Below are 21,601 nucleotides of genomic sequence, written 5' to 3'. Positions count from 1 at the left end.
AACGGGTCGATTATATATATCAAGGAATGTCATCTTTAATGAGAGTGACTTTCCCTTCAAATCAGGTTTTCTAAATTCTCATAAGGAAGAACAACACGTGTCTGTCAGTGTTCCATCTTGGTCTGTTCATTTTCCTGCTTCTCATGCAGCTCGCCCAGATGATACCACAAATTCTCCTGATATCCCAGCTGGTACAACACACTCAGAGCAGTCCCCTGGAGAAAGCTTCTCTGATTCACAACAGGTAACAAACATTGCTCCTGAATTATCTCAGCAGTCAATAAATGATTTGCCAACTGCTGTAACAGAGGAAAGTGCAGATTCAGATGGTTTTATTAGTGAGCATGAACCAGAAAATCAACCAGCTAGAAATGTCACCTTCGCTCCCACACATCCAATGACTACAAGATCAAAGTCGAGTATATTTAAACCAAAAGTGTATTTTGGACAAGCACCTGGCACGATGACAATGAGGAGCCACAGTCAGTTGAAGAGGCACTCCAGCATCATGGCTGGAATGAGGCTATGTAGAGGGAAATCATGGCTTTACAGAAAAATGAAACTTGGAGTCTTGTACCAAAACAGTCAGGTATGAACATTGTCGACAACAGATGGGTTTTCAAAGTAAAGAAAAATTCAGATGGCACAATAGAAAGGCTAAAGGCTCGGCTTGTAGCTAAAGGCTTCACGCAAAGACTCGGAATTGATTTTGGCGAAACTTTTAGCCCAGTAATCAAGCCCTCAACAGTTCGCATCATCCTAACAATAGCTGTGTCAAAAGGATGGGATATTAGACAACTCGACATCAACAATGCATTCCTCAATGGAAAACTTGAAGAGGCTGTTTTTATGAGTCAACCGCAGGGATTTGTGGATCAATCCAAACCAGATTTTGTGTGTAAGCTCAACAAGTCGCTATATGGTTTAAGACAGGCCCCTCGGGCTTGGTATGATCAATTGAGATCCACTCTTACAAGCTGGGAATTTCGAAACTCTAAGGCTGACTCATCCTTGTTTTTCTTAAAAACATATACTCTTGTGATTATGGTACTCATTTATGTAGATGATATAATTTTGACAGGAAATGATTCAAGGAAGCTGCAAGATTTTATTGCTCGACTAAATTCCATGTTCTCTCTAAAAGATTTAGGACCTCTTCATTATTTCCTTGGCATAGAAGTTCACAGGGATGAGACTGGACTTTATCTCAGCCAAGCAAAATATATCAAAGAACTACTCACTAGAACAGCAATGCTTCATCTTAAACCATGCTCAACTCCCATGACAGTCGGCAAAGCTCTCTCAAAAACCGATGGTGAAGCATTAAAACAGCCAACACTTTATCGCAGCATCATTGGAGGTTTGCAATACTTGACTCATACTCGGCCAAACTTGTCTTTTGTAGTAAATAAACTAAGTCAATATCTGCATGCTCCTACAACAGTGCATTGGTCAGCAGCTAAAAGAGTACTGAGGTATCTTAAAGGAACCATTAATCACGGGCTTCACATCAAGTTCTCAGATCAGTTGTCCATTACAGGTTACTCAGACGCGGATTGGGCATGTTGCCCAGATGATAGGAAAAGTGTTGCTGGTTATTGCGTTTATTTGGGAGACACTTTGGTATCTTGGTCTTCAAAGAAGCAGGCTGTGGTATCACGATCAAGTACGGAGTCCGAGTATCGAGCACTAGCACATGTGGCTGCAGAAATTTCGTGGATTCAAGCACTACTCAATGAGTTTCAGTTTCCTCTACAAAGAACTCCCATTAGCTGGTGTGATAATATGGGAGCTAGTGCTTTGGCAGCAAACCCAGTTTACCACGCACGTACCAAGCACATTGAATTAGATGTGTACTTTGTTAGAGACAAGGTATTAAAGAAGCAGTTGGAAGTTCGGTATGTGTCATCTTATGATTAGATCGCAGATTGCTTGACCAAGAGCTTAACACATCACATATTTCACTTCCTTACAGACAAACTCGGAGTAGTTGAAACCCCTCTTCGTTTGAGGGGGAGTGTTAAGAAATGAACTAATTCCTGATTAGAGATTAATTGGTTTATTGTATTAGCCCTTTGTCTTTACTGTCATTGTATACCGTTAGGCTGTGGTCCCAATTCTAACAAATTGGTACTGTCAAAGTTTGTTAGAATATTCACCTTTTGCTCAATAGTGGCTGTACAAATCATTTCTGTTGTAACTGTAAAATATTCCAGAATGTACCATACAAGCATATAAATAGAATTTCATCAGCCTCATTCCATTGAGCTGAGTTTTACACATTCTGAGACTATTCTCTATATTCCTGTTTCTCTGTTTTTTTTATCTTAAACATTATCGGGTAATAAGACAAAATACAGGGTCGAAAAATGTATAAATTCATTTATTAATAAGACCAGTTTCAGGATCCAACCTTTTCTTCCATGTAAGTTTTTTCTATCTATTTTATATCAATTTTTGCTTGTTTATCTTAAAATTTTCTTGTAACTCTAGGAAATTTTTGGGTTAGTTTCTGATATTATTTTTTGGATGTTTTTTGTCTTGAGCTTGAAAGTAGTGTAAGGAAACCATGGCATGTGGATCACTTAAACTAATGGTTGATGCTCTTCAAGTGTTTGAGAAATTGATGCAAAGAAGCTACATAATATGATTTAATGAAACTATGAGTGATTCTAGATTTTGTGTGCTCAAATTACTACTGCCTTTTGTTATTATTATTGTTAGATGATCAAATATAATATATATTTATAATTATATAACTCATTGTAGTGTATATATCATGAATTTTTTAACTGCCCATTTTTTAGCTTCTTCATCTTCTCTTCGAGAAGAACTTGAAAAACTAACTATGTTTTTTTTATCTTACCTTTATACATAAGGCCTAATAAGTAGGCCACTTTGACCATATTCTTATTTGCTTATGAGCTAATGACTTGTCATGCCCATCTTTTTCATAGTTGTTAAGTTAATGAATTGGTTAGTGTATATGCATAAGTATATACATTGGCAACTGAAACTTGCCTGAGATGTAAAACAATAGATAACTTAACAATGGAACATTGGCAGCTTTATATAGTTAAGGTTGACTTGGTCTTAGGTGTAAACAGGTATAGTTAAAAGTTTAGACCATGAATTTGTGTTTGTTTCATCTTGACTATGAGCAAGGCTTTGTAGAAGGGTCATTTGGTTTCATTTTTGAAGTTTTTACTTCAATTTTTCATGCACAGAATGTGTTTGAGAAAATACCTCATAGAACTAAAATTATGTTAATAGTTTTTTTTTTGCTGATCTAACTTCTATACTATTCTGTTTTATCAAGTTATTTCTTGTATTTTTCTTTGGTCTCAATTGTTGTGTAAAATAATAATGGATGTACAGTTACAAACGTATCATATCTGTTGTGTAAAATAATGATGGAGGTGCAGTTCCTATTGATTTGTGAGTTTCCACTTGCTTTTGGTGTATTGAAATTTAATTTAACTTGTCTTTTCTATTAATTGGACTTCAGGATAAATGATTTTTAGGTTAGTGTGTGGTTGTGGTTTGTTATGACAAGTTTTTAATTCTATTGTGTTTTTCTGCATAGTTGTATTCTTTCATGTTCTGTTAGTTTTAGAATTCATATTGGAGTTACATCTAGGGTGGTGGATTCAGACTTATTTATAATAGGTTATATATATAAATATAAATATAAATATATATATATATACATAAAGCATTTACATTGGCATGTGGTTTTCTGTTTCTAGATTTTGTCAGATTGTTGTTTGGCTCCTTATATTGATCGTCGTCTCGTGATACTAAGAATTTTCTTATATTTGATTCTAAATTCTTATAGCACGTGATAATAGATTTATATCAACTTTCAATTGGAAAAACAAAATGTATATAAACTTTTAATATTACCATTCATACCTTAGTTATATTTTATTTTCTTCTCTTTACATTATTATTTAATTATTTGATTTGAATTTGACTCACTTTCATTATATATTATAACATTGTAAATGTGTGTATGTGCTGAGACAGACTTCAAAGAAACTTTTTTTGCAACAGTTTGCAAGAGGTATGTGCCTCTAACTTTTATTTTAATACTATGTAAATGTTAGAGGAGTTTGAAAATCTTAAATATTCTTTTATAGTGAAGTAGGTTCTGAGATTGTTACTGTGTGTTGCGGTGATATCGGAAGGTTGAGAACTTGTGTGTTTTAGTGTAGTAGGATCTAAGAAATTTGTGTGCTGCGGAAATAAGGAAGAAAACTTATGTGTTGTTTGAATTGATATTGGCAGATGGTTGGTTGCTAGTATGGGGGAAATGTTGTTCGATTTTATGTAGACATTGTTTATGATTATCCTATAATTGAATTGTGTTTGTTTGATTGGATTTATTATAACATATATTTGTACGAATGTACTTATTTTGTGTTGGCATACACATATAGCATAACCTTTTGTACTTCTTGTTTTATATATGTTAGTTTTCTTCTTGTCTCTTGTCTAATGTCTTTGATGAGGTGATTTATATATATAGACTGTTCTGTTGGTGGCTTTTGGTACCCAATATATAATTTTATATTTGGTATTCTATGGCATATTTGTGTTGTGTTTACTCTGTTAGTGTGAAGACTTTGTTTATTATCTTATTATGTTAATCAGCTTTAGGGTATATTTGTGTTTTGATGTGATTGTTTTTTTTTTTTTAGATTTGTTGATTTTAGTATATGTCATGTATATATATTTTTGTTGGATACTTTGCCTTTGATTTGTTATGTTTATTCAGATTTAGAGAATATATGTGTACTATAGTTAATAAGTTCTTTTTTGTGATTAATTTTTTACATACATTGATTTTGGTATATATATAAATATCTACATGTAAATATGTTTTTGTTGGATATTTCTTTCTGTTATTATTATGGTTAATTGTATTTATGATATTCGTTTTTTTTTTGCCAATGATGTTAAAATAATGAGTATGCTTATTATGTTGGTGATGATAGGACTTATTGTGCTCTTATATTTTTAAAGGCATACAAAGTGTCATAAATTCCCGTAATAAGTCATTCCTTTTCTTTCTGAAATCCTTATGATGATTAAATTGGAGATATTTTATTATTAAATTGGGAATTTTGTTATACTGTAATTCACAACATCATTGGTCTCCCAACCGTCTCAAACCTTGTCGGCATTCTTACAAGGTTAGTTTTTGTTTAATAATCTCTAAGAGGGATTAATCAACTAATTTTACATATTTTTATTGTTGGTTCTCTCATTCTTTTGTTAATATATTATGGTATACTATTTAATTATAATTTGAAGTCATTAATTCATTGGTGCAGGGAGTATCACAGGACTGACTTTTAAGGTGGATGCCTAGATTTATTTTGAACAATATTGAGAAAAGAAACATGATTGATTTTGCAGTGATTTGGAGAAGAGAATTATGTTGTCTTGTTGAGATTTGTTGTATTATTTACATTTTAATTGTATGAATAAATGTTGTATGAATAAATGTTGTATGTATATGAATTTTCATTATGATAAATATAATTTTTTTTACAAGTTATGGTAATAATAATTAATTATGTGAGTAATTTTTTTATTTAAATTTATAAATTAAACTTCAATTGTTAAAAATATAATTAAAAGTTCAGAAAAAATATATCGAAAAATTATTATTTATATATATATATATTTAATATTACGGCGACACCTAACAACTATTGACGTTTCTAGCAATAGCGACACCTAATAACTGTCGGCGCTGTCAGCAATGGCGACACCTATAAAATGTCGGCATTGCTAGCAACAGCGATACTTATTAACTGTCGGCATTGCTTGCAACAGTGACACTTATTAACTGTCGGCGTAGCCAGCAACGATGACACTTATTTACTGTCGGCATTACCAGCAACGGTAACAATGTTTAATTGTTGGCGTAGCTACCTCTACGCCGACATAGGAAAATACGACAGTTAAAAACTGTCGGGAATGCCCGTTTTTGTAGTAGTGTATTCCCATATCAAGCACAACATAAACCAAAATTAATAACATATATCAAATCTTTTTATATGAGTAACATCAAAACAATTTATTTAGTAAATATTTATAAACTAATAATCTTTTATATAAAAAAATAAAGTATAATACAAATATACAATATAATATAATAATCTAATCTATCTTTATAATATACATATAAAGCATTAAAATAAAAAAAAAGGCATACTCAAATATGTTTTTTTAAATTTTTTAATAGTAAAAACATATTTTATAAAAATAACATATAAATAGTAAATAAAAAATATATTTTACAGTAGGTCGGCAGTGGCTCGGGGTCGCCAGCGGCTCGAGGTTGGCAGCGGCTTTGGGTCGGCAATGCTGGGAGACTCCAGAGAAACAAAAAAAATATAAAAAAAAATTCAATACATAACAAAAACTAAAAAAAAAAATACAAAGTTAAACTCAACTTACCTTCGGCAGAGAAGAGATTGGGTGGCCTTGGACAATCAGGATGGGTCGGGGGTGGGTCAGCCTTGGACAGTCGGGGTGGCCGATGGAGGCTCGGGGTGGGTGGCGATGGAGGCTTGGGGGTGGTGGTGGGGAAGTAGAGAAGAGATTGGGGGTGGCGTTGAAGGGAGGGTCGAGGTGGAGTCGGGGTGGTGGCGGTGGCGTTGAAGGGAGTTTGACGAAGAGAAAATAGTAAGATTGCAAAAATGGGGAAGAAGGCTCAGCGGCTGAGGGTATATCGTTATGACTTTTGCCGGCACGTTTCGTTGTCCCGACAAAAGTCTAAAATGCGCCGACAAAAGTCAATTAGAAAACCCTTATCCAAAACAATACTGTTTAAATAAGTAAGCTTTTTACCGATGCAATTTAGACTTTTTTCGCGCGCAACGAAACACATCGGCAAAAGTCTGGCCACCAACCTTCTTTAAAACGTGCATCGACATTAATTTAACACGTTTGACTTTTGCCGGCGCGTTAGGTGAAATGCGCCGGCAAAAGTACCTACTAATTGATTCTCCAATTTTCATAAATCTTTGCCGGCACAATTCGGATTTACACCGGCAAAGGTAACCTTTCCTGGCGCAATTCAAAATTGCGCCAGGGAAGGTTACCATTGCCGGCGTAAATGAACGTTGACAAAATACCTAGTTTTTGCTGGCGCGTTTCACAAATTCGTCGGTAAAGGCTTCTTTTACCGACGGAATTCCGAATTGCGCCGGCAAAAACCTTCTTTCTTGTAGTATGGAACGTGCAGAGTGAAATTAAAGTCTTGAAAGGTAAGGGTTAGTGTTGAAAGTACGGTTACATTGTTGATCAATTTTCTTACTTGTATATATGAAAACTTGCATTGACCTTTTCTACATCATTCAATGCCATAATATTTACCAGTGTTCTTTTATTTGATAGAAAGAGTTTTTTTATATATATAATTTATTTGTTATTATACATCATTTTTCGGGATTTTTAAAGTATTATAAGGTTCTATAATTAATAACAAGTTTGGTGAGAGCTTTGAATGATTGGAAGCATGGCAACATAGTCAATCGTGTAACCAGTTGAACTAATTGTGGACTTTGTTGCCTTATGTTTTCTTTAAACTATAGTCGATATATAACAAAAATTTCAACTTTATAAATTAACGTTATAAAACCAATACATCATCGTAGGGATGAAGACAAAATTGAACGTATTTATTAATTAATTAATTAAAAGTAACTGATTAAGTAGTATTTGAGATTTTGACGTTTGCTTTAGCATATATTCGCTTCTGGGGCAACAAGGTTTGAATGGTCAAGCTAGCTAGTTAGAGCCATTTTCGTGTATCGACAAAAACAAAAGCTCAAAATGAGATAAAACTTTAATTTTTTCTTTTCTTTTCAAAATGTAATAAAAGGAAATTTTATTATAGAATATTTATATATCCAAACTATTATCCATAATACTTCTACTTATTATTTCTCATATATCGTTCACCATACGTATGAAAAGGATTCTATATCCCTTACTTTGAGATGAACAGCTAGCAAAAATTTTGACTTGAGAACCAAGCAAGGACTGAAGGAGCACGAATAAACGAAACTGTAACCATTTGTTGTCATTTTTACAAATAGTTATTTGTTGTCATTTTTATGTCTTAATTATGTTCTTAAATTATTCATTAACTTTTAGTAATTTGATTTATCGTATATAAGGTATTAATATAATATTAATTTAAACAGTAACGTAATAAATTAGTACACATTGTAATTTGTTTTATTATATTTTGAGTTCAATAATAATTAATTAACTACAACCCGGTTATGACACATGTCTCTACAAGTTTGTATATTTTGCAATATTGTTCATCCTGTTACTAATCATATGGCTTCTCTTAATTTTCATATTCATTTTGTGATTTTTCTCAAAGGAAATACCAATTACTTTTATATGTTCAAAAACGAAATCAAGCAGCTAGTTATTCTCATTAAATTTTAAATAAAAAAAAACCCTTCACTACATAAGACTCGTGCTTCTTATTTGGATCAGGGAAAAACATGCACGATACTGGAGGGAACTGAGAATAAACTATAAATGGTCCCATTTTTTAGTACGAGCTTTTATAATTCTTTCTTATGATAAGGCAAGAATAATTATTTCTCATTATTTAAATGTGTCTACTTATTATAAAATTTAGAAAAATATGTATCAGAATTATACGAAATTATTCTTGTTGCAGAGTATAATAATCAAAGGGGGTGGCATATATAATTTATTATAATACAAGGATGTCAAAAAAAGAAATACAAAAACTATAATCGATAGAAACTTACATTAAATATTCAATAACACGTATAGAATAATATATGGGTAAAATTTTGTAACTATAAAAGGACATCGGGATCCTATTGGCAGCTAAAGAAACTTCACATAGAAATAACACACAAGTGATCAAACAATATTTATATCTGCTACTGAAACCAGGAGCAGCCCATTAAATGCTCAAGGCTTACTGGTCTTTGGTGGGGTGTTGAGGGAAGGCATAGAGTTATCCTTGGAAAGACCAGGAATGGTTGGAAAATTGGGTTTAGGAAGCTCATGTGGGAGTTCAGGTAATCTAGGAATGTCAAGCTTAGGAAATTCATGGGGCATTTCAGGCAACTTAGGAACTTCAAATTTTGGCAACTCTGGCATCTTTGGAACTTCAAGTTTTGGCAATTCAGGCAACTCAGGAGCATCAAGTTTTGGCAATTCGGGTACCTTAGGGGTATCATCATTATGGCTCAATTCATGCAACTTAGGGAGTTCAGGCTTTGGGAGTTCAGGCTTTGGCACCTCAGGCAACTTTGGGGCTTCGGATTTTGGCAGTTCAGGAACCTTGGGAATTTGAGGCTTTGACAGCTCATGAGGCAGCTCAGGCAACTTTGGGGCTTCGGGTTTTGGCACTTCAGGAATCTTGGGAATTTCAGGCTTTGGCAACTCATGAGGTACCTCAGGCAATTTAGGGGCTTCAGGCTTTGGTAGTTCGGGAACTTTAGGAATTTCAAACTTTGGCAGTTCGGGCAACTTGGGAAGCTCGGGCTTTGGAATCTCAGGTACCTTTGGAAGGCTAGGAGTCTCTAACAACTGGTGTGCCTCAGCAACCATTACGCTGCTGATACAAAAAGAAAATGTAAGAACCAGAAATGATAACACCAAATTTGGGAGGCGATGATAAGCCATGTTAATATCGATCAAAACTGAAAAAAGGATCGATGGTGTGATACGAAGAAGAAAAACTTCTAATTGAGTAGAAGAGAGAAATTGTTTGTGTATATAAATGTAATTGCTAATACGCTTTTATAGGTAATGAGACGTGGAGATTGTACTTCAAAGTCATGAAAGGTATGGTAGGTGTGTTGTTGATCAACTTCTTACTTGCATGAATATATATCATCTTGAGTGTAGTCTTCTTTCCATTAATTGGAGGGTGTCATATTTTGTGTAGTATTTTTTTATTGGAAAAGAAACGGTTTTGTATGTATTATTATTTATGAGTTTTGGGATTTTTATTTGTTGCTCTAAGAAATCGGTTGATGGGAGTTTTGGATCGCTGGAAGCTGCCACATAGTCATTTGTGTTGCTAAGCAGTTGAACAAATGGCTTACTTTCTTGCATTAAAAGGAGTATACCGTAAATTTCAAAATTAACGTGAAAACCAATTGATCGTACTGATGAGACAAAACTGAATGTGGTAATTACAAGTACAAAGTTATGTTGTATTATCAGATGTTTATAGTTTAGCTAATTGGTAAGCGCTCGAGGTTAGGCAAATGCCTTCGGCCTCGCATTAATTTTAAAGTTTTTTTTATATATAATTAATATTTTTTTATACTTAAATAAGTTTCCCTAATTGAAGAAATAAGTCTATTGCATTTAAAAATAATTACTATTATATATTGTTGGCATATTAATTCTTAGAAAAGTTAGAAATAATTCATTTTGTATGTATTAATTAATTAAAAATCAATTAGATATATAAAGATTACATAAGTATATTAATTTACATTAATTTTTTTTTTTAATTTTAGCCATCTCATATATAAAATAAAGACATGTATAAATATTAAATTCACTCTTACCATTTATGTATTTCCTTAGCTTCCGATAAATATTTGAAGAAATTAAACTTGTGCCCACTTTTAGATTAATTCTATTAATTTTTACCTATCTCTTACTTCCATACCCTATGTATAATGAATATTCTCAATATACCCTTTCTCTACACACTGGTGGTGTGAAATATGAGGAATTCTCAAACTGAAAAGTCAAAAAGAAAGATAAAAAAATAATAATAAATAAATTATATATAAGTAGTGGGATCCACTTATTTTTTTTATTAATATTCAGTTTTTTTTTTCCTTTTTCTTCTCCCTCCCCGACTCTTCTTCTTCTTCATTTCTTTCCTTGCTTTTCTCTCGGCAAGCCACGGCAAGGGCACCAGACCCAACCACCGCCGCCCACCATTTTCGACACGCGCCGGTGTTGCAACTTCCCCGACCGGTGACGACAACAACCCCAAAGTTTGGTGACCATCGGAGCAAGGACGCGCCCGTACGGCCACTCCGAAGTTTTGCCGTTAAAAATTTGAGGTGACTTTCCGACGAACTCCGAATACCATTCGCGCGAGTGGGTGGCACCGTTGGAATCAGCTTCGCAAGAGGAACGCCACCCACTAAGTCATTCCAGTCAACTCGCCATTTTTCTTCAGCAAGATTTTGTGTATCTCCACCCTTTGGAAGCATTTTCCAGTGACATCAGAGGTCATTTGGGAAAAGGATTTTTACTTCCGTGATGTACTCATCGAAGGGATCATTTTGATAAATTCCATGCATATATTCATTGACATTTTCGATACACCGCTCACTGCTGCCACCAACCGCTATTGTGCACCGCTTGGGTGAGGTTCCAGAACTTGAAATTTTAAATATGGTCATATTATATGTCGTTGGACACGATTATGAATAAGGGATGCAATGATGATAATCGTTTGCTCATTTTGTGCATGAGGAAAACGTGATATTAAAATCAGACTAAATCACTCTAGGATCATCGTCAAGCTTAGCAGCGTCGCTTTGGGCTGGGATTGAACATTCTAAGAAGGTAGGGACTTAACTTGACTATTGGACTTATTTTACTCGTACTGAATTTCAGTAAACATATTCCAATTTTGATATTTATAAAATATTTGAAAAATAGAAAATTTAATCTGGATGTTTTTTTATTTGTTCTGAGGGCACTGAGTGCCAAATATGTTTTTGTTCACTTATTTATGCAAGTTATGATTTTTGGGTTTTTATTCAAATGCGGCTGGTTTGCTACCCAATTTTCTAAAATATAAAGGGAATATGTTTCTTTCTTTCCATGTTTACCTGCATTTGGTTATACTGACGAGAGCCATAGTGATCATGATTTATGCATGTTATTGTTTCATGACCTAGTCTCTATGTCATCATAGGTAGATCAAGTGTCCACTCACTTGTAGGTGTAAAGACCTAGTGTCTATATACAGGAAGTGTTCTGAGCCTCCCCATTGTGGTGGTTATCAGGTCCGGCTACCCGGTTTAGGATATCGATTTTTCTATGGTGGGTATCGGGAACTAGGGATCTAGTGGACGGTGTGATGTGCACTTGTAGCTATGCTCTTATGATTATATGTGGTTTCTCTCTATTTTGGTTTATACATGATGATATATGTTTTGTTTTCAAAAGCTAACCATGTAGGGGTCTTATTAAACTTTTGGGTCCATGATATTAGTTGCTTTCCTACTGAGCTTTATAAGCTCACCCCCTATATCTCTCCCATTCCAGGAACCAAGTGATGCGAATGTGGAAGGTGAATTATTAGTGGAGCTAAGGTGTTTAGCCTATTTCTATTGTCTTATCTTTTGAGCATTATATATGTATTTGATTTGGAACCTAATGATCGGTATATCTGAATTAGCTATGTAATAGTTAGGAATGAGGAATGGTGGATGCTAAGTATTATTTTGGGTGTTTTTATTAAATTTAACTGTTTGGTGACTACATAACTGTGGGGATATTATTGTTCTATGTATAATGATAAATGATCCTGCTTTTATCATTAATATTTTTATATATAATTATAGGAGTTATTCAATTGTTTTGACTTATAATTATAGTACTATTTAAAATAAACTAAATGATCATTTATAAAGACTATTTTCCTCCAAGGGTCAAAGTTTGACCTTTGACCACCCAAGTTATGGATATTATAAATTTTCCACAGCCTAGGGCTCGGGTCGTGACAGAAAAATGGTATCAGAGCACCGGGTTTAAATGCCTCGGAGTGTGTCACCAAAAAATACCTAAAAAAACAAATTTCTGAAGGTTGTGTAGTGCTACAGCGCTACCGTTGGGCGATACAGGCAGACTCGAACCCCCCAAACAGGGCACCTAGCGCTATAGCACTACCACCCTAGCGCTACAACGCCCAACCCAGAAATCTAGGCTCTCAGCTTCGTGTTCTTGGAGTTCTTCGAGCTTCAAAGCTCCAAATCTGACCCCAACCTATTAAATTCTCAAAATTAAAGTCTCCAAACATCCTAATCTCCTAAAACCAATAAAACCCAAGCTTCAATTCATTCAAAAACTCATCAAAACATGAAATCCAATTCAAGCTTAAAACCTTTAAAAACTTAGAATTTAAAACTTGAATTACCTCCGATTAAGTCATTTCTCAACTATATCCCTCGGCTAATAAGCTTCTAGTCTTCCCTAAAATCGCTATGCCCCGATCCTCCCTTGAATTCGAGTCCTAGAACTCAAGTTTCCTTCGAAAATGAGATCGGATGTCGAAAAGGGAACGAGAGGAAGAGAAATCATTTTGAACGTTCTTTTCTGATTCTAATAGGTTACTTCAAGCTTAAGTAGCTTCAAACAAATCATAATGCTCGGGGTCTCGAAAACGCACCCGGGGGTAAAATAGTTAAAACTCCCAGAATTTTCCCCTGATCTTACTAACTCCCAATTTATCATCAAATATTTATTCTTATTACCCAATAACCCGGTAATGTGCTAAATACCCCTTGACTCACTCCGAGTCAAGTATAAATCACGTTGTGACTTTCTCACTAGCTTATCTCTTAGGATCGCTCATGCTGAGTAACCATAGCATAACCAAATAATAATGAAGCACCACACACATGCCACATATATGCCAAATATACCCGAAATAGCCAAGATATGAAAACTGCCCAATTGAACAGAAATGGGCCTCCATGCATATTTAATACACATAAATATGCATATCAAGTCACATTATAATATTATTCACATAATCACACAATGATACACTTAAATATCATATAATAGTATAATTCCAAAATTTGCCATCCTGGCCCCCCTAATCAAGGCCCTAAGCATTATTAGGAAGTTTGGGTCATTACACATATTGCATGGCCGGCGACATTTTTGGTAAGTGGAATTCAATTTTAAATCAATTCTCTTGCATTAAATATCATTATATATACGTACATATAATTATATGTTTATTATTTGTTGTGCTAAAAAATATGCAGATTTCACGACAATTAGATACACAACTCCATAACTCAATAATGCGATTTTATTGTCTTAGAAAAATAAACTCATGTAAATATTTCATTTTTGTTTATTGTTGTTGTAGTTTGTTGTAAAAAAAAAATGTTAGATTACTATATTTTTATATTATTGTATATTTATGTGTCAACTTTTTTTTATTATTAGAATGTATAGTTTTAAATATTAAGTTAAATATTTGTACTAAAATATTTGAAATCAATTATCATTTAATATATGGAAAACATTGAATGATGTGTCTAATGTTCTTTTAATTCAAACAAATTATATATTATAAAAATATTTTTCAATAGCATTTTTAAAAAAATGTCACTAATATAACTTATTAGCATTTTTGACATTTTCGAAATGACACTAAAGGAATTCTTTGAATATAAAAATCAATAAATAATTTAGTGACATTTCAAAGTGTTACTAATTATAATTAAATGACATTTTAAAATGCTACAAAAAAAAATTAATTTATTGACACCAGAATAACTTATATTTGCCACAAATGTCACTAAAATGTAAAATGCCACTAAATATTAATAATAGTGACATTTAGAAATGTGACTAATAATTCACATATTTGGTGTAGTGCGAACGTAAAAAAAAGCATGAACTATATCGTATTTATAATTTGTACCATTGAAATATTTTCAATTTTTTAGAAAGGAATTAGTAAATTAATTTCGAAGTTGCCCCAAAAAAAAATTAATAAACTTAAATTCGCGGGAATATAATTAAGAGTCTGAAAAATAAAGTTTATTATATATAAGACAAAATTAGATACAAAGTATAATCGAATAGAACCGATTAATACAACAACACGTATACAGTATTGGTAATGAATAATAAACCATGAAAGAAGATCACTCCTTTAGCTAGCTAAAGCTACTTCAACACAAACCGACACATAAACAAGAAATGTTTAAATCCAGCCGAAGAGTATAAATGTATGTATAGATAAATATCTGATATGATCATCCATATATGTATATAAATATGGCACTGAAATTAGCATTTCATTAAATGTTCAAGGCTTAGTAGTGGTCTGAGGTGAAGTATTGAGGGAAGGAATGGTTGGTAATGTGGTCTTAGGAAGCTCATGTGGGATTTCAGGTAACTTCGGAATTTCAGGCTTAGGAAGTTCATGGGGAAATTCAGGTAACTTAGGAACTTCAAATTTTGGTAATTCAGGCACCTTGGGAGCTTCGAATTTTGGCAATTCAGGCAACTTAGGAGCATCAAGTTTTGGCAATTCAGGCACCTTAGGAGCATCAAGTTTTGGCAATTCAGGTACCTTAGGGACATCATCATGGCTCAGTTCGTGCAATTTAGGGACTTCAGGCTTTGGTAGTTCAGGAACTTTGGGGAGTTCAGGCTTTGGTAGCTCAGTTAACTTTGGGGCTTCGGATTTTGGCACTTCAGGAACCTTGGGAGTTTCAGGCTTTGGCAGCTCATGAGGCACCTCAGGCAACTTTGGCGCTTCGGGTTTCGGTACTTCAGGAACCTTAGGAATTTCAGGTTTTGGTAGCTCATGAGGCACCTCGGGCAACTTTGGGACTTGTGGTTTTGGTACTTCAGGAACCTTAGGAATATCTAACTTTGGCAGCTCAGGCATCTTTGGGAGTTCGGGCTTTGGAATCTCAGGTACCTTTGGTAAGCTAGGAGTAGTTTCTAGCAAATGGCGTGCCTCGACAACCATCATGCTGCTGATAAAGAAAGAAGAAGTAAGAACCAGAAATGGTAACACAAAGTTTGGAATGCATTGATAATAAGCCATGTTAACACAATGTTTGTATGACTCTAAGAAGAATGAGAAGTTAATTGATGAGAGAGAGAGTTTGTTTGTGTATATAAACTTTAAATCTTGATACGCTTTTATAGGTAATGGGATGTGAAGATTTGAGTCAAAATTCTTGAAAGGTAGTGGTAGGTGTGTTGTTGATCAACTTCTTACTTGCTTATATAAATATATATATATATGTGTGTGAAAACTACGTACCTCTGATTAAGTGACAGCTATAAAAATTTTCTACATTAATAAATTGAATCATGTTGAGTGTCTTTCCACTAATTAATTGGACGATGCCTTAGTCTTTGTAGTTTTTATTTGGAAAGGCAAAGGTTTTATTTTAAAAATTGCTCCAAGAAATCGGCGGTTAGGTGAGCTTTGGATCGCTGGAAGCTGCCGCCATATAATCATTCCTGTTGCCAATCAGTTGAACAAATTGTTTACTTTGCAGCCTGAAAGCTTGGGAGTACTTTTTTCTGTTTTTCTTCTGTATTGGTTAGTAATTTGGAATCTAAATATCTAAATTTTATGATATACGTAAATCGAGTCGTATATATATGGCCTTATATTTTACATATTTATTCCTTTTTAAACGAACGTGAAGGTTTTTTTTAGGAAATATAAACAAATATACAGTCATACACACCCATTTTGTAATATTACCCAATAAGGATCTCTCATGTAAATCATCCTATATAAATTAAGATGAATTACATAAAACAATGTCTTTATTATTGTTTGGAAATTTTTTATTTATTTATTTGTTGTATTCTTAGTTGAACGTTTAATGTCTCGTTTGGAAAGTGAAATTGGACCACTGATGCCCTTCGCTCAAGCCAAAGGTGGAAGAGAGAAAGCAATTAGAATTAGGTTTAGGCAGGGTTTGGAAATGAACATTTATATATGAGCCTATTAATAATTTAATATATATTTTTATTATAAAAAAAACTAAGTAATTTCGGATTTCACTACAAGAAATACACTCTTTAGCGGCGACATTAATAGCGGCGACATAAAGTCGCCGCTGATAATAACATTATTAGCGGCGACCAAAGCTTAGTCGCCGCTGATATAAGACGGTTAGTTTTTTTACTAAAAATATTACTAGCGGCGACATTTTTACTATTAGCGGCGACATTTATTGCCACTAATATTTTTAAAATGTAAAAAAAAACGTGGGAAATAATTTTAAAATACCGTAAAAAAAAAGTGGGAAATTTCCCTCCAACGGAATATCAGCGGCGACACGTGTCGCCGCTAATATTCGCCACGTAGATTAAAAAATATCTGCGGCGACACGTGTCGCCGCTAATAGTCGACACGGTACAAAGTCCCAACCCTAAAACATAACCATTTCCTCTGTTTTTATTTGTGTCGCCATTGGTCTTCCACCTCTCCCTCTCCACTAAGAACATCCCCAGCAGCACAAGAAGAAGGGTGGTGAAGCTCACGGCATCTTGGACCGGTCTTGGTAAGCTCACGGCAGCCTCATTATTTATATATTCTTTTATATATATATAAATTCTGTTTTTGTTTATATATATTCTGTATATATATATATTCTGTTAGTATTCTATGTATACTCTATTTTTATATATATATAGATATATACACTCTGTAGATAAAAAAAATCATCTCCTTCAAATGTGTAATTAAATATAAGACTTTCTGTTGCTTACTGAGTGGTATATCTTGGTTTGGGTCCTATTCCTATATAATGGTAAATTAAAACTTGGAGCCCAATTTAGAAGCTACGTAGATGGGTAGGGAATGTACTTGAAGTGAAAAGCCTTTCTGAAAGATTGTGGAACCATATTAAACCTGCCTTTTTGCTCTTGAGTGCTTTCTGAATTTCATGTCTGCAGCATGTGAAATTAGGTCACCCGATAACAGCTTCATGCGCTGGTTCTTTCTTTTCTTGACAAATGTTTTACATGCTTTGTTAAAAGTCATTACCGTATCTAGAATGCTCTAGAATTCTAGAATGTTCTAGAATATACTAGGAAGAACATAGAACATTCTAGAAAGTTCTTGAATAGCTTAGAACTAATTAGACAATATAGAAAGTTCTAGAAACATTTAGAAAAATGAAGAAAGTAGTTAAATAAATTATAAAGTTAGAAAAGTCTAGAAAGATGTAGATGTTTCCTTGGTAGCCTATAAATACAAATGTAATGTGTGTCCAAGGTACTAGAAAAGTGAGTGTCCCAAAAGTGTGTAAAAGAGTGAGTACATAAAGTGCATCTAAAAGTGTTCCAAAGAGTGTAAGCTAGAGTGTTTAGTGTGTGTGGTCAAGAATTGTAATCAAGTCTTGGTGTAATTACTTCTATATCAATAAAGTAATTACGTTTTCACGTGTTGTGGCGTCCAACAAGTGGTATCAGAGCCGGATCAGGGTCGTACCGAAAGAGTCATTTGTTGAGTTTCTTAGAGTGATCGTGTGTGGTTTAGTACTACAGAGTTTGCACGATGGGTGACCTTCAAGTGGTCGGCGGAATTAAGAAACTTAACAACCAAAATTACAACACGTGGTCGATGCACATGGAGGCATATCTCCAAGGCCAAGACTTGTGGGAGATCTTTGGTGGCAATGAAGTCACACAACCGGAGGATGCAACCGCTTTGAAGAAATGGAAGATTAAAGCGGGCAAAGCCATGTTTGCGATTCAGACCACAGTTGAAGATGAAATGTTGGAGCACATCAGGCCAGCGAAGACACCGAAGGCAGCATGGGATACTTTCGCATCACTGTTCACCAAGAAGAATGATACGAGATTGCAGCTTTTGGAGAATGAGCTTCTCTCAATCAGGCAGCGCGACATGACGATCAACCAATACTTCACCAAGGTAAAATCTCTTTGTCGCGAAATCTCTGCATTAGACTCTGATGCTGGCATGTCAGATGCTAGAATTAGAAGAATTATTATTCATGGATTAAGGCCAGAATTTAGAACTTTTATTGCTGCAATACAAGGTTGGCCAACCCAACCTTCTCTTGTTGAATTGGAAAACTTGCTAGCTGACCAAGAAGCGTTAGCTAAGCAAACATGTGGAATCTCATTAAAGAGTGACGAAGAAGCACTCTTTAGTGGTGATAAGAAAGGTTGATCTCGACCAAATGCTAGCAAAAATTTTAAGAAAAATGATGACAAGGATAGTCATCATGGAAGCTCCCAAACAGGGGGAGCTCAAAAGAAAGACAACCGGCGTGGCCAGTCAAAGAATAACAATAAGTTTGATGGGAAATGCTACAACTGTGGAAAGTATGGCCACATGGCTAAAAGTTGCTGGTTCAAGAAGAAAACTGCAGAAGGTAATGCAGCCACGTCAAATGCAGAAAAGACAAGCGATGAAGAATGGGACGCAGAAGCATCTTTCGCTGTGGAGGAAGAAGAATTAGCTCTAGCAGCTACTGTTCCAGGAAAGATCGACTACAATAATGATTGGATAATCGACTCTGGCTGTTCAAATCATATGACAGGAGACGAAGAGAAGCTGCAGAACATAACAGAATATAAAGGTGGTCGTGTAGTGGTAACAGCCAACAACTCAAGATTACCGATTGCTCACATCGGTAAAACAACAATCACGCCGAGATTCAGCTCAAAAGAAGTTTCACTCCAGGATGTCTACCATGTACCTGGGATGAAGAAAAATTTATTGTCAGTAGCGCAACTTACGGCGTCGGGCCACCATGTTGTATTCGATCCTCAAGATGTCAAGATCTACCAAGATCTTGAAATCTCTGGAACACCGATGATGAGAGGACAACGTTTAGAGTCAGTCTATGTAATGTCAGCAGAATCGGCTTATGTAGACAAGACTCGAAAGAACGAAACAACAGATTTGTGGCATGCAAGGCTAGGACATGTCAACTATCATAAACTCAAGGTGATGATGAAGAAATCTATGCTGAAGGGTCTTCCTCAACTTGAAGTTAGAAAAATGACTATATGTGCTGGCTGCCAATACGGTAAGGCACATCAATTACCGTATGAAGACTCAAAGTTCAAAGCCAAAGCACCGTTGGAGCTAGTTCATTCTGACGTATTCGGGCGAGTCAAGCAACCATCGATCAGCGGCATGCGGTACATGGTTACATTCATTGACGACTTCTCACGGTACGTATGGGTGTTCTTTATAAAAGAAAAGTCCGAAACTTTTTCAAAATTTAAAGAATTCAAAGAAATAGTCGAAGGAGAAGTTGGCAAGAAAATTCAATGTCTGCGAACAGACAATGGCGGTGAATACACATCAGATGAATTTTCTCAGTACCTACGAGAGTGCCGCATACGCCATCAATTCACATGTGCCAATACACCACAACAGAATGGAGTAGCTGAGAGGAAGAATCGACACCTTGCAGAGACATGTCGAAGCATGCTACATGCGAAGAATGTTCCAGGAAGATTTTGGGCAGAAGGTATGAAAACAGCAGCTCATGTGATCAATAGACTTCCTCAAGAAAAGTTAGGGTTCGTCTCCCTTTGAGAAACTGTGGGGCTATAAACCTACAGTAAGTCACTTTCGAGTGTTTGGCTGTGTGTGCTACGTGTTTGTACCAAGTCATCTACGTAGCAAATTTGATAAGAAGGCAATACGGTGTATCTTCATTGGATACGACAGCCAAAGAAAAGGGTGGAAATGTTGCGACCCAACAACAGGAAAATGCTATACGTCGAGAAATGTGGTGTTCGATGAAGCTTCTTCATGGTGGTCACTGCAAAAGGAAGAGTTACCAGATTCTAAGGAAATAGAAGACAATTTGCAGAAGAAGATGGGGGAGCAAATTGTTGAGTTACCTTCAACTCCAGAAACAGATGAAGAAGAACAAAGTGAAGAAGACAACGAAGACACAACACAGAGTCCATGGCAAACAGGAGTGCATCAAAGAACAGAAGATGATGCAAACAATGGCCAACCAGAGCTTTAGAGATCAACAAGAGCGCGGAAGCCAAATCCCAAATACGCCAATGCTGCTGTAGCTGATGAAGAGAAGTTCAGAGAGCCGGAGTCATATGAAGAAGCATACCATAACTCCAAGTGGCTTGAAGCAATGAAAGAAGAGATAACTGCTTTAGAGAAGAATCAGACTTGGGAGCTGGTGCCAAAGCCGAAGGAAGCAAAACCCATTTCGTGCAAATGGGTCTATAAGGTAAAAACTCGTCCTGACGGTTCAATTGAAAGATACAAGGCTCGGTTAGTAGCTCGTGGATTCTCTCAACAGTATGGGCTAGATTATGATGAGACGTTCAGCCCAGTTGCCAAGATTACAACAGTACGAGTCCTGCTGGCGCTTGCAGCATGTAAAGACTGGAGACTATGGCAGATGGATGTGAAGAACGCCTTTCTACATGGAGAACTAGATCGAGAAATATACATGGTCCAACCAAGAGGATTTGAGGATAATGTTCATCCTGAGTATGTCTGTAAACTGAAAAAGGCGCTCTATGGATTGAAGCAAGCTCCACGAGCATGGTATGGCAAGATTGCTGAGTTCTTAGTAAAGAGCAGTTATACCATGGCGCATGCAGATTCAAGCTTATTCGTCAAAGTAAGGGATGCAAAGATCGCAGTTGTCCTAGTATATGTCGATGATCTCATCATTACTGGTGATGATGAAGCAGAGATTCATCAAACAAAAGAGAACTTATCAGTTCGCTTTCAAATGAAGGAGCTTGGAGAATTGAAACACTTTCTTGGATTAGAAGTCGA

At 35.2% G+C, this 21,601-nt stretch overlaps 2 protein-coding genes across 2 annotated transcripts; both read right to left on the bottom strand.

Moving 5' to 3' along the window:
- Window positions 1-8,777: 8,777 nt before the first annotated feature.
- Window positions 8,778-9,806, bottom strand: LOC133781929 (protein PELPK1-like). The gene has a single exon (XM_062221037.1). The coding sequence runs from the start codon at window positions 9,706-9,708 to the stop codon at window positions 8,989-8,991; it is 720 nt and encodes a 239-aa protein (XP_062077021.1). The 5' UTR covers window positions 9,709-9,806; the 3' UTR covers window positions 8,778-8,988.
- Window positions 9,807-14,831: 5,025 nt separating this feature from the next.
- On the bottom strand, window positions 14,832-15,941 carry LOC133781928 (protein PELPK1-like). The gene has a single exon (XM_062221036.1). The coding sequence runs from the start codon at window positions 15,872-15,874 to the stop codon at window positions 15,125-15,127; it is 750 nt and encodes a 249-aa protein (XP_062077020.1). The 5' UTR covers window positions 15,875-15,941; the 3' UTR covers window positions 14,832-15,124.
- Window positions 15,942-21,601: the final 5,660 nt, after the last annotated feature.

This window comes from Humulus lupulus, chromosome 6, assembly GCF_963169125.1.
Source record: "Humulus lupulus chromosome 6, drHumLupu1.1, whole genome shotgun sequence".
NCBI classification, from domain to species: domain Eukaryota; kingdom Viridiplantae; phylum Streptophyta; class Magnoliopsida; order Rosales; family Cannabaceae; genus Humulus; species Humulus lupulus.
Note: the sequence above shows the minus strand (reverse complement) of the source record. Positions and strands in the feature narration are given on the sequence as shown.

Bases quoted from the DNA above. Each gene is read 5' to 3' on its own strand.
- LOC133781928 (XM_062221036.1), bottom strand. From the start codon at position 15,874: ATGGCTTATTATCAATGCATTCCAAACTTTGTGTTACCATTTCTGGTT.
- LOC133781929 (XM_062221037.1), bottom strand. From the start codon at position 9,708: ATGGCTTATCATCGCCTCCCAAATTTGGTGTTATCATTTCTGGTTCTT.